Source organism: Leucoraja erinacea, chromosome 13, assembly GCF_028641065.1.
Source record: "Leucoraja erinacea ecotype New England chromosome 13, Leri_hhj_1, whole genome shotgun sequence".
Lineage (NCBI taxonomy): Eukaryota > Metazoa > Chordata > Chondrichthyes > Rajiformes > Rajidae > Leucoraja > Leucoraja erinaceus.
This window is the reverse complement of record NC_073389.1, coordinates 55,003,653-55,017,090: the sequence shown is the minus strand read 5'-3', so window position 1 is coordinate 55,017,090 and position 13,438 is coordinate 55,003,653. Positions and strand designations below refer to the sequence as shown.

General features: G+C 51.2%; 1 protein-coding gene across 1 annotated transcript in view; it reads left to right on the top strand.

The window, feature by feature from the left end:
* Window positions 1-3,156: 3,156 nt before the first annotated feature.
* u2af1 (U2 small nuclear RNA auxiliary factor 1) overlaps window positions 3,157-13,438 on the top strand; it is a 37,575-nt gene continuing 27,293 nt past the window's right edge. The window contains exon 1 of the mRNA XM_055645287.1: window positions 3,157-3,306. Within this exon, the coding sequence (XP_055501262.1) occupies window positions 3,263-3,306 (44 nt within the window). The 5' untranslated portion in view covers window positions 3,157-3,262. The remainder of the gene's footprint in view (window positions 3,307-13,438) is intronic.

Sequence of the window (13,438 nt, the reverse complement as noted above, 5' to 3'; positions counted from 1 at the left end):
CAGGGAGAACGTGCAAACTGACAGTGCCCATAGTCAGGATCAAACCTGGATCTCTGGTGCTGTGAGGTAGCAACACTGCCATGTGACCCAAAGGAACAGCACCTTTCACTCAGCCTCGGTGTTCAACAACCCGACACCAACTTCTCCCATTTCAGGAAACTTGCTCCTCCCTCGTTCTGTCACCCAGAGCCACCCACTTACATAGAAACATAGAAAATAGGCGCAGGAGTAGGCCATTCGGCCCTTCGAGCCTGCACCGCCATTCGATATGATCATGGCTGATCATCCAACTCAATATCCTGTACCTGCCTTCTCTCCATACCCCCTGATCCCTTTAGCCACAAGGGCCTCATCTAACTCCCTCTTAAATATACCCAATGAACTAGCCTCAACTACCTTCTGTGGCAGAGAATTCCACAGATTCACCACTCTCTGTGTGAAAAATGTTTTCCTCATCTCGGTCCTAAAAGATTTCCCCCCTTATCCTTAAACTGTGACCCCTTGTTTTGGACTTCCCCCAACATCGGGAACAATCTTCCTGCATCTAGCCTGTCCAACCCCTTAAGAATTTTGTAAGTTTCTATAAGATCCCACCTCAATCTTCTAAATTCTAGCGAGTACAAACCGAGTCTATCCAGTCTTTCTTCATATGAAAGTCCTGACATCCCAGGAATCAGTCTGGTGAACCTTCTCTGTACTCCCTCTATGGCAAGAATGTCTTTCCTCAGATTAGGAGACCAAAACTGTACGCAATACTCCAGGTGTGGTCTCACCAAGACCCTGTACAACTGCAGTAGAACCTCCCTGCTCCTATACTCAAATCCTTTTGCTATGAATTCTAACATACCATTCGCCTTCTTCACTGCCTGCTGCACCTGCATGCCTACTTTTAATGACTGGTGTACCATGACACCCAGGTCTCGTTGCATCTCCCCCTCTCCTAATCAGCCACCATTCAGATAATGTTGCTATGCTACTCCAAATGTATTACACGTGATGTACTGCAGGTAGGCATTTACCATTGTTTCCAGCGTAGCGGGCCCGTTAAAACCCGCTGAAATTGTCAATTTTTGCGCTGTAGAAAATTATGGAAATCGGGATAAGCGTGAGTGACATTTAGCATACTTCAGAATTCCAAAAGTAAGGAGAAATGACAGTAGATAGACAAGAGAGCTGAAGGGACAACAACAGCCAGAGTGCTTGGCGAACATTGGCCATTTGCTCACTGTATTTCATCAACTAAGGCATTATTTATGTTTTTTCTGGATTCCTTTGGCATCTTAAATGTTTCAGAAGTGATAAATCTGGCTCTAATCTTGGGTACATGTCTCTCACACTCACCCGACTCCCACAATTTTTTTTCAGCGCTAAAATTACAACATTTTGGCGGTTTTTAACAGGTAGGAAAGTATGCGTTTCGAGCATTAATAACATATACCGGAAGTGACGGATGTCTTCCAGTTGGATTTAGCGGCTCCGTGTGTCGAGCCCTATGACCCTGTGACCTTCCGTGCAACCCCCTATTGTTGGCCCAGACACTGTAGGCCTTGGGGGACAATGTAGGCCCTGTGGGGCACTGTAGGCCCGGGGACACAGTAGGCCTAGACACTGTAGGCCCTGGGGGGGGGGGTCTGTAGGCCCTGTGGGGGGCTGTAGGCCCGTGGAGCAATGTAGGCCCTGTGGGGGGGGGGGGCGCTGTAGGCCCTGGGGGGGCGGGGGGGGCGCTGTAGGCCCTGGGGGGCGGGGGGGCGCTGTAGGCCCTGGGGGGGGCGGGGGGGGCGCTGTAGGCCCTGGGGGGGGGAGGGGCTGTAGGCCCGTGGAACAATGTAGGCCCTGGGGGGGGGGGGGGGGGGCGCTGTAGGCCCTGGGGGGGGGGGCGCTGTAGGCCCTGGGGGGCGGGGGGGCGCTGTAGGCCCTGGGGGGGGGGGGGGGGGCTGTAGACCCTGGGGGGGGGGGGGCGCTGTAGCCCTGGGGGGGGGGGGGCGCTGTAGGCCCTGGGGGGGGGGGGGGCGCTATAGGCCCTGGGGGGGGGGGCGCTGTAGGCCCTGGGGGGGGGGGCTGTAGGCCCTGGGAGGGGGAGGGGCTGTAGGCCCTGGGAGGGGGGGGGGCGCTGTAGGCCCTGGGGGGGGGGCGCTGTAGGCCCTGGGGGGGGGGGGCGCTGTAGGGGGGGGGGGGGGGCTGTAGGCCCTGGGAGGGGGGGGGGCTGTAGGCCCTGGGAGGGGGGGGGGCTGTAGGCCCTGGGAGGGGGGGGGCGCTGTAGGCCCTAGGAGGGGGGGGCTGTAGGCCCTGGGGGGGGGGCGCTGTAGGCCCTAGGAGGGGGGGGGGGCGCTGTAGGCCCTGGGGGGGGGGGGCTGTAGGCCCTGGGGGGGGGGGCGCTGTAGGCCCTGGGGGGGGGGGCGCTGTAGGCCCTGGGGAGGGGGAGGGGCTGTAGGCCCTGGGGGGGGGGGGGGGGGCTGGGGGGGGGGGGGGGGGGCGCTGTAGGCCCTGGGGGGGGGGGCGCTGTAGGCCCTGGGGGGGGGGGGCGCTGTAGGCCCGTGGAACAATGTAGGCCCTGGGGGGCGCTGTAGGCCCTGGGGGGGGGGGGGCTGTAGGCCCTGGGGGGGGGGGGGGCGCTGTAGGCCCTGGGGGGGGGGGGGGCGCTGTAGGCCCTGGGAGGGGGGGGCGCTGTAGGCCCTGGGAGGGGGGGGCGCTGTAGGCCCTGGGGGGCGGGGCGCTGTAGGCCCTGGGGGGGGGGGCGCTGTAGGCCCGTGGAACAATGTAGGCCCGGTGGGGGGCGCTGTAGGCCCGTGGAACAATGTAGGCCCTGGGGGGGGGGCACTGTAGGCCCTGGGGGGGGGGGGCACTGTAGGCCCTGGGGGGGGGGGGGCTGTAGGCCCTGGGGGGGGGGGGGGGGGGGGCTGTAGGCCCGGGGGGGGGGCACTGTAGGCCCTGGGGGGGGGGGGGCTGTAGGCCTGGGGGGGGGGGGGGGGCTGTAGGCCCGGGGGGGGGGGGGGCTGTAGCCCTGGGGGAGGGGGGGGCTGTAGGCCCTGGGGGGGGGGGGGGCTGTAGGCCCGGGGGAGGGGGGGGCTGTAGGCCCTGGGTGGGGGGGGGGGGGGGCGCTGTAGGCCCTGGGGGGGCTGTAGGCCTAACGGAGGTTGCGTAGCAACCCGCCTCCTGGCGCGGGCGGCCGCTATTGGTGGAGCGGGAGCACGTGTCCGCGGGCGCGCTGGGTGAGGTCACGTGGGGGGAGCGCGTCGGGGCGGTGACGTCGGCGGCGCTGAAGATGGCGGAGTACCTGGCGTCCATCTTCGGCACCGAGAAGGACAAGTGAGTGAGGCCGGGGAACGGTGGCGGTGGGCGGGCACTCGCGGACCCCAGACCCCGGGCCCGCCAGCTATCCTCCACAACCCGCGGGCCCGGGCCCGGCCGCCGTACTCCGCACACCGCAACCGCGGCGGGGGCTTGGATCCGCGCCTGAGCGCCAAGCGCAGTGTGCGGATTAGGCCGCAGGCCTGGGCATCCAGGTGGCGGCTGTCCCGGGTGGGGGAGGTGGAGGCCGGGCCGGGGGGAGGTGGTGGACACGGGGCCGGGCTGGGCTGGGCTAGCGGCGGGGGGGACGGGACGCTGGGTTGCCCACTTCAGGCGGTGGGACGAAGACCCGGGTGGCGAGAGTGGACCGACCGCGTAACCGGCATGGACTCCCTGTGATCTGATCAGGTTCATGAGACCTCGTCGCAACTTTCTCAATATCCACTGATTATTTTTTGGGGGGAGAGAGTTGCGAACGTGCAAATAACTAGAGAGGAAAGATATACCAACAATCAATTGGACAAGCGTGGATCGATTAGAGAATGTTAATCTGGAGTTTTATCCTATATCAATCGTGTTTTATTGCCATATGCACCGAAAAGGGAACAATGAAATTATTTCTTGCAACTGTAGCAGCAGCACAACAGGTTTGTAAACCCCATACTGAACAGATAAAATAATAAACTTCATAGGTTTTGTTTTAGGTATTAAGAGGATGAATCAGGACCCCTCAGATTGATTATAGTGGGGGGGGAGAAAGCTGGAAAAGAGGACGGGACAAAGCCTGGCTAGATTGGCATATGAGTAGAGTAAGTGAAGAGGTTAGTGGTTGAAAGGGTGCCATATAAGAAGAGGAGTGAAATAGGGAGGGATATAATGTGTAGGAAAGAACTGCAGATGCTGGTTTAAATCAAAGGGAGACACAAAATGCTGGAGTAACTCAACAGGACTGGCAGCATCTCTGGAGAGAAGGAACGGGTGAAGTTTTGGGTCTGAAGAAACGTCACCCATGCTGAGTTACTCCAGCATTTTGTGTCTACCCAGCGGGCGATATAGATGGAGGGGGGTGGTAGGGCTTAATGAAGAGATGTCCATAAATACTGAAAGTTCAGTCCAGAATGCTGTGGTGGTGAAGGTGGCAATGGGGATGCTTGCCTTCATTGACCACAGCATTGATGCCATGTTACAGCTTCGTAAAAGCACTGGGCAAGCCACACTGGGGAGTACTGTGTGCCATTCTGGTCACACAAAAGGGGGGGATGTGATTTTACTGGAAAGAGTATAAATGAGATTCATGAAGATGTTGCCTGAATTGGAGAGTTTCAGCTGTGAGAAACTGAATATGCTGGATTTATTTTCCCTGGCGTGGAGGAGGCTGAGGGGTGACCGAAGAGCGATAATAAATTTGAGGATGTTTCCTATTGTCCCTATTGTAGGGATGCCAAGGCAAGGTGGCATTAGTTTACAGTGTGAATATTGAGAGGTGATCTGAGGTAAAAATCTTCCACACTGTTTGCAATTTGGAATGTGTTCCCCAAGGAGGTGTTGGTGGCAGATACTTTCACAATGTTTTAATATCTAGACAAGTACTTGAATCACTGCCACAGAAAACTATGGAGCTCGTGGGTAAATGGGATGATGGTGGAATGGGTAACAATGGATGCTTAGCCAAAGTGTCTACTTCTGTGAAATAACTATGTAATATATGGTTTGGACTTTGTATGGTTTCCAGATTTGTGGATCGCAGGCACAATGAACTGGGGACAGTAATCTAGGTTTAACCATATAACAATTACAGCATGGAAACAGGCCATCTCGGCCCTACAAGTCCGTACCGACACAACTTTTTTTCCCTTAGTCCCACCTGCCTGCACTCATACCATAACCCTCCATTCCCTTCTCATCCATATGCCTATCCAATTTATTTTTAAATGATACCAACGAACCTGCCTCCACCACTTCCACTGGAAGCTCATTCCACACCGCTACCACTCGCTGAGTAAAGAAGTTCCCCCTCATGTTACCCCTAAACTTCTGTCCCTTAATTCTGAAGTCATGTCCTCTTGTTTGAATCTTCCCTATTCTCAAAGTGAAAAGCTTGTCCACATCAACTCTTGTCTATCCCTCTCATCATTTTAAAGACCTCTATCAAGTCCCCCCTTAACCTTCTGCGCTCCAGAGAATAAAGACCTAACTTATTCAACCTATCTCTGTAACTTAGTTGTTGAAACCCAGGCAACATTCTAGTAAATCTCCTCTGTACTCTCTCTATTTTGTTGACATCCTTCCTATAATTGGGCGACCAAAATTGTACACCATACTCCAGATTTGGTCTCACCAATGCCTTGTACAATTTTAACATTACATCCCAGCTTCTATACTCAATGCTCTGATTTTTAAAGGCTAGCATACCAAAAGCTTTCTTTACCACCCTATCTATTCGAGATTCCATCTTCAAGGAACTATGCACGGTTATTCCCAGATCCCTCTGTTCAACTGGATTCTTCAATTCCCTACCATTTACCATGTACGTCCTATTTTGATTTGTCCTGCCAAGGTGTAGCACCTCACATTTATTAGCATTAAACTCCATCTGCCATCTTTCAGCCCATTTTTCCAAATAGCCTAAATCACTCTGTAGACTTTGGAAATCCTCTTCATTATCCACAACATCCCCTATCTTGGTATCATCTGCACACTTACTAATCCAATTTACCACACCTTCATCCAGATCATTGATGTACATGACAAACAACAAAGGACCCAACACCGATCCCTGAGGCACCCCACTAGTCACCTGCCTCCAACCCGATAAACAGCCATCCACCATTACCCTCTAGCTTCTCCCATTCAGCCACTGTTGAATCCATCTTGCTATTCCTGCATTTATACCCAACAGTTGAACCTTCTTAACCAACCTTCCATGAGGAACCTTGTCAAAGGCCTTACTAAAGTCCATATAGACAACATCCACTGCTTTACCCTCGTCAATTTCCCTAGCAACCTCAAGGAGGTGCAGCCTGGATAATTGTGTTAATTACACAAATGGAATTTCATGCTAGGAAAGACAAACTGGAAGAGGAGGAAAGGAGTTGTTGATGAAGAGAGACTTGGGGTTCCTTAAAAACAAGAACAGATATAACAGTTACAGATAAAATCATGAGAGGAATAGGTGGAGTAGATGCACAGAGTCTCCTGCCCAGAGTAGGTGAATCGAGGACCAGAGGACATAGGTTAAGGTGAAGGGGAAAAGATTTAATAGGAATCTGAGCGGTCACTTTTTTCCCACTAATGGTGGTGGGTGTATGGAACAAGCTGCCAGAGGAGGTAGTTGAAGCTGGGACTATCCCAATGTTTAAGAAACAGTTAGACAGAAACGCAGGTAGGTGGGACTGGTGTAGCTGGGACATGTTAGCTGGTGTTGGCAAGATGGCTGAAGGGCCTGTTTCCACACTATCACTCTATGACTGGGGTACATGTGTAGAATTTGTGTGGCAGGGTAGGTTGAGCCAATGTTTTTTTTTTGAAATTCCTATATTCCTGGGACATTTATAAATGATTTGGCCACAGGTAGCATTATGTAGCTGCGGTATTGACCCTGTAGCTGGGGTAATGCCCATTTCTGGTCCCTGCACTCCTGGTACATTGTAAAAGCATTGGAGAGGATGGAGACAAGATTTGCCAAAGTGATCTTGGATTAGGCAGTTTGGTTTTGTGGATAGACTGGAAAAAATGAGTGTACTTTGTGGAGTAGAGGTGGTTGTGGCAGATCTGGAGATTACACTAAAACTCTAAGGTTGTGGCATGGAAACATAGAAAATGGGTGCAGGAGGAAGTCATTCGGCCCTTCGAGCCAGCACCGCCATTCATTGTGATTATGGCTGATCGTCCCCAATCAATAACCCGTGCCTGCCTTCTCCCCATATCCCTTGATTCCACTAGCCCCTAGAGCTCTATCTAACTCTCTCTTAAATCCATCCAGTGATTTGGCCTCCACTGCCCTCTGTGGCAGGGAATTCCACAAATTCACAACTCTCTGGGTGAAAAAGTTTTTTCTCACCTCAACCTTAAATCCCCTCAATGCCCTTTATTGGCAGATCTGGAAATTACACTAAAACTCCAATTTATCTCCCACTGGACAAGTAGGTTTTCCAAACAAGTTGATATTACTAATGTTAAAACATCATTATAAGATCATACGGAATAGGAGTAGAATTAGACCATTAAGCCCATCAAGTCTACTCCGCCATTCAATCATGGCTGATCTACCTCTCCCTGCTAACCCCATTCTCCTGCCTTCTCTCCATAACCTCTGACAAGAATCTATATCTCTGCCTTAATAATATCCACTGACTTTGTCTCTACAGCCGAGCTTTTTGTATACAAGCCCTCTTGAAATAAATGCTAGCATTGAGTTTGCTTTCTTTACTACCGATTCGACTTGCAGATGAACTTTTTGGGAATCCCGCATCAGCACTACCAAGTCCCTTTGGACCTCCAACTTCTGGATTCTCTCCTAATTTAGAAAATAGTCTACGCCTTTATTCCTATGACCAAAATGCATGACTCCACACTTTGCTACACTATATTTTATCTGCCACTTCTCTCCACACTCTCCCAACCTTCTTCTTCTTCTGTCGTACATCTTTTAGACCTGCAGCTCCGTTGAGGCGAGCCAGGCCAACGTGTCATCGTCCAGGTCAATCAGACTTTGTTCACCATTCGGTGGCCGGTGTTTGGGGCAACTGGTGACTATGTGCTCCACTGTCTGTGTTGGGTCCCCACACTCGCAGGAGGCGCTCACTGTCCACGAGGCCCCACCTCCTCATCGCTACTTCATAGCGTCCGATGCCTGTCCTCAAGCGGTTGAGGGTTGTCCACTGCTCTCGGGGCAAGTCCTGGCCAGGGACGTCCATGGGGTCATTGATGTAATGGTGTAGCCTAGATGGTTCTGCTGACTTCCACTGGTCTCTCCATCTCGTCTTGAACCAGGCGGCCTTAGAAGCGTCTACCGCTGTTGTGCAGAGCAGCTCTTGGACTTGCGTGGAAAAGGGGCGCCGTGACTTGAGGTGCACTCGTCGTGGTGTCTCTGTGACGATCTGATGGAGGAGGTGGGATTCACTGGTCTGTGCCTTTCGAGAGAGGGCCAGCGTGGCTGCTTCTCGTCTGATGTTGGCTGGGGCGAGGACGGGCAGTTAGGTTACTGGGGTGGCTCGTAGGCATCCGGAGACAGTCCGCAGGGCGCTGTTGAGGGCAGCATCCAGCTTCTTGGCGTGAGGGCTACGGCACCAGACTCGGCGGCTGAGAACACCAGGGCCACTGTGGAAATGCGCGGTGTCTTTGTCGTGGCTCCCCATGTGGTGCCGGCTAGGCGGCGTATCAGTGCGGTGCTTGTCTTTGCCTTGGCACCTTCCAGATGTTAGGTACACAAAAATGCTGGAGAAACTCAACGGGTGCAGCAGCATCTATGGAGCGAAGGAAATAGGCGACGTTTAGGGCCGAAACGTCACCTATTTCCTTCTCTCCATAGATGCTGCTGCACCCGCTGAGTTTCTCCAGCATTTTTGTGTACCTTCAATCTTCCAGCATCTGCAGTTCCTTCTTGAACACCTTCCAGATGTTGTTTGAATGACAACGTTCTGTAGAGCTTCACACCGAGATACGTGGGGACAGGCAGGGACCATAACCGGGTGTTATCCACCATGACATCATCTCGCGGGTCGCTTCCCTGTTGTTGAATCTCCCAACGTCCAAGTCCTTCTGCAGAGTCCCTCCATCCACTCCACTACCTGCCTTGCCACCTATTTTTTGTATCATCCGCAAACTTTTTTGCCACAAAGCCTTTTAGCGGCTCCAGCACCGACCCCTGCGGAACTCATCAAAATCATGAGGAGTAGATCGGGTAGATGCACAGAGTCTTTTTAGAGTATGTAACATTGTTGGCCGGTGTGGGCGAGTTGGGCCGAAGGGCCTGTTTCCACACTATCACTTCTGACTTAACTCCATTAGTCACTGGCAGCCAACCAGAAAAAGCCCCCTTTATTGCCATTGGATACACAAGGAATCCGGCATAAGGAACAAATTGGATGAGCTTGTAGCACAGTTGGAAATTGGCAGGTATGATGTGGGTATTTCGGAGACGTGGCCGCAAGTGGAACGGAGCTGGGAGCTGAAAATACAGGGTTCAAACATCCAATTGGGAAGACAAAGTTTTTAAGAAGGAACTGCAGATGCTGGTAAATCGAAGGTACACAAAAATGCTGGAGAAACTCAGCGGTTGCAGCAGCATCTATGGAGCGAAGGAAATAGGCAACGTTTCGGGCCGAAACCCTTCTTCAGACTCACAGGGAAGACAGAAAGGTGGGCAGAGGGGGTGCAGTAGTTTTGTTGGTTCGTGAGGTTTAGCTGAGAAATTATAAGGGTAAAACTACTCTAATGGGAGTTATTTACAGGCCTCCAAACAGTAGCCAGGATATAGGGTACAAGTTACATCAAGAGATAAAATTGGCATGTAAAAAAGGCAATGCTATGGTGGTCATGGGAGATTTCAATATGCAGGGAAAATCAGGTTGGTACTGGACCCCAAGAAAGGGAATTTGTAGAGTGCCTCTTAGAGCAGCTTGTAGTGGAGAGAATCCAGATATTGGAGGTGCAAAGGGACTGGGGAGCGCTGGTGCAGGATTCTCAAAAAGTTAATCTGCAGACGAATCGGTAGTGAAGAAAACAAATTTAATGCTAGCATTTATTTCAAGAGGGTTTGTATTACAAACACAGGGATGTAATGCTGAGACTCTATAAGGTGTTGGTAAGGCCTCATTTGGAATATTTTGGGCATCATATCTGAGGAAGGATGTGCTAGCTCTGGAGAGGGTCCAGATGAGGTTTACAAGAATGATCCCAGGAATGAGTGGGTTAACATATGATGAGCGTTTGTCGGCACTGGGCCTGTACTCGCTGGAGTTTAGATGAATGAGGGGTGACTTCATTGAAACATACAGAATAGTGAAAGGCCTGGATAGTGTGGATGTGGAGAGGATGTTTTCACTAGGGGGAGACTCTAAAACTCAGAAATAAAGGGCGTTCTTTTAGGAAGGAGATGAGAAGGAATTTCTTTAGTCAGAGGGTGGTGAATCTGGAATTCTTTGCCACAGAAGGCTGTAGAAGCCAGGTCAGTGGATTTTTGTAGGACAGAGATAGATAGATTTTTGATTAGTACAGGTGTCGGGGGTTATGGGGAGAAGGCAGGAGAATGGGGTTAGGAAGGAGAGATAGATCAGCCATGATTGAATGGTGGAATAGACATGATGGGCTGAATGGCCTAATTCTACTCCACTATGGCACAAGGGATTGCAGGTGCAGGAATCTAGACCAAAAACAAACTGCTGCATGAACTCTGTGGGTCAGGTGGAGCAAATGGAGGTTTTGGCTTTCGAACCCTGTATTTTTTATTACATCTTTCATTAAATGTAAATTTTTCTATGAATCTGGTGAGCTACAAAGGGGTAGAATGGAGAGAGTCCTGGTGAGCTTGAAGAGGGGAGGCAGGGTCGTGGTGTGCTTGATTTGGGGGGGGAGAGGGTGAAGACAAGGATTTGGTGGGTTTAATGGAGATGGTGCTGGAGGCAGGGCCCTGGTGGGCCAGGGACCAGACTGCTGTTGATTTCAGTCTGTGACTGGATTGCTGGAGGCTGATGCAGGGTCTAGACTGCAGGCAGTTCTGTTATAATGCAGCCTGAAGAAGGGTTTTGGCCCGAAACGTTGCCTATTTCCTTCGCTCCATAGATGCTGCTGCACCCGCTGAGTTTCTCCAGCATTTTTGTGTACCTGTTATAATGCATGTTTCTTTAGCTTTAGGATATAATAAGAGTGAATAAGGTAACACTGTTTGCCTTACGGAGGCTGAATTGGCGAAAACACAATTTTGAAAGGAAACACTGAAATTGACCTGCAGAAAAACAGCTGTATTGAGGGTGTGGGAACAACAGTCTAGGGAAGTAACCTCTCTGTGGCGATCAGATGTCGTTGTCTCAAGATGCAATTTCAAGGGTAGCCATTGAAATTGTCAGTAGTCGCTTCTATTGACATTTGTGCAATGGTACTCTATTAAGCAACGTAACATTCACCATTTTTAGCGAGCAATACCAAAAATAAACATGCAGCTAATAAAAAGACGTGCTTGCAACTTCTGAGGGCGAAATAACCTGCGAGTTATTGCGTCTGAAACTCTTTAGCCTCTAATCCTCTTTCTTCCATACCAGGTGTCCTCATTCTTTAGGGAACGGGGGTTCCGCTCTTCCATCATAGATGAGGCCCTCACTAGGGTCTCCTCGATATCCCACAGCTCCATTCTTGCTCCCCCTCCCCCCAGTCCTAACAGGGTCAGACTCCCTAGTCCTCGCCTTCCACCTCATCAGCTGTTGCACATCATCTGCACATAATCCTCCAACATTTTCGCCACCTCCAACAGGATCCACTAGCCACCTCTTCCCATCTCCACTTGTCCCTTAGCACACAAACCAACCCCTCCCCAGGTACTTTCCCCATGCAACCACAGGAGATGCAACGCCTGTCCTTATACTTCCCCCCCCCCCCCCCCCCCCCCCCCCCCCCTCGACTCCGTCCAAGAGACCCCATCAGTCTTTTCAGATGAGGCCGAGGTTCACTTCCACCTGCAAATGCTCAGCGATTGTTTCACTGAACACCACCGCTAAGTCTGCCTAACCTGATCTCCCGGTTGCTAAACACTTTAACTCCCCCACCCATTCCCGCACTGACCTTTCTGTCCTGGGCCTCCTCCATATTCAGAGTGAGGCCCAGCGCAAATTGGAGGAACAATACCTCTTATTTCGCTTGGGCAGCTTACACCCCCAGCGGTATGAACATTGACTTCTTTATCTTCAAGTAATCCTTGCTTTCCCTCTCTCTCCATCCCTCCCCCTTCCCAGTTCTCCGACCAGTCTTACTGTCTCCGACTACATTTTATCTCTGCCTTGTTGTTACCTTCTCCCAGCCAACAATGATCCATTCTACATTTTCCTTGATCTACATTCCCTTTGTTCTATTTTCACACCGTACACTTCCTTATCTATCAATCTCTCTCCCCTGACATCAGTCTGAAGAAGGGTCTCGACCTGAAACGTCACCCATTCCTTCTCTCCAGAGATGCTGCTTGTCTTGCTGAGTTACGCCAGCATTTAGTGTCTATCTTTGTTTTAAACCAGCATCTGCAGTTCCTTCCTTCACCATGTCTCCATTGTCAAGTTTTTAATAACTCAATCTTCCACAATGTGAGGTTTCTTACAAAGGCCGGAATTGAATTATAGCAGCGCTTCCTGTAGATGGGAGATGGAATAAAGAATCGGAGAACATCGAATTAAGGTGATTTTTACATGTCAAATGCAGTAGTAGAGATTTATATGTACTGTTCATAAGTGTCTGAAAAGAAAATTTGTTGGAGTGGGTGGGGATTGGGACCAGCTGATGGCTCCAGCGCGAAGAGCCAGTGGTCTGCATGGGCTGAAAGACCTCCCTCTTTGGTATGATCATTCTGTGACAGATGTTTGGGCCATAAATCACGCCGCTAGGTATTTTACCACACGCGTATATTTTACCACGCGCGTATTTTACCGCGCGTGTATTGTACCCCATGCTTGTGTATTTTACCACGCGCGTGTATTTTACCCCATGCTTGTGTATTTTACCACGAGTGTGTATTTTACCGCACGCGTGTATTTTACCCCATGCTTGTGTATTTTACCCCATGCTTGTGTATTTTACCACGCGTGTATTTTACCGCACGCGTGTATTTTACCCCATGCTTGTGTATTTTACCACGAGTGTGTATTTTACCGCACGCGTGTATTTTACCACACGCGCGTCTATTTTACCACGAGTGTGTATTTTACCACGAGTGTGTATTTTACCGCACGCGTGTATTTTACCACGAGTGTGTATTTTTACCGCACGCGTGTATTTTACCACACGCGCGTCTATTTTACCACGAGTGTGTATTTTACCGCACGCCGGTATTTTACCACCTGCGCGCGTTTTACCACACGTGTATTCATGAGCTCTATTAGCCTATCCCCACTGTCCCTGGATTTAATTGATTTGCCTCTTTTCTGCCCGGCTAACTACTGTCATCGATAAT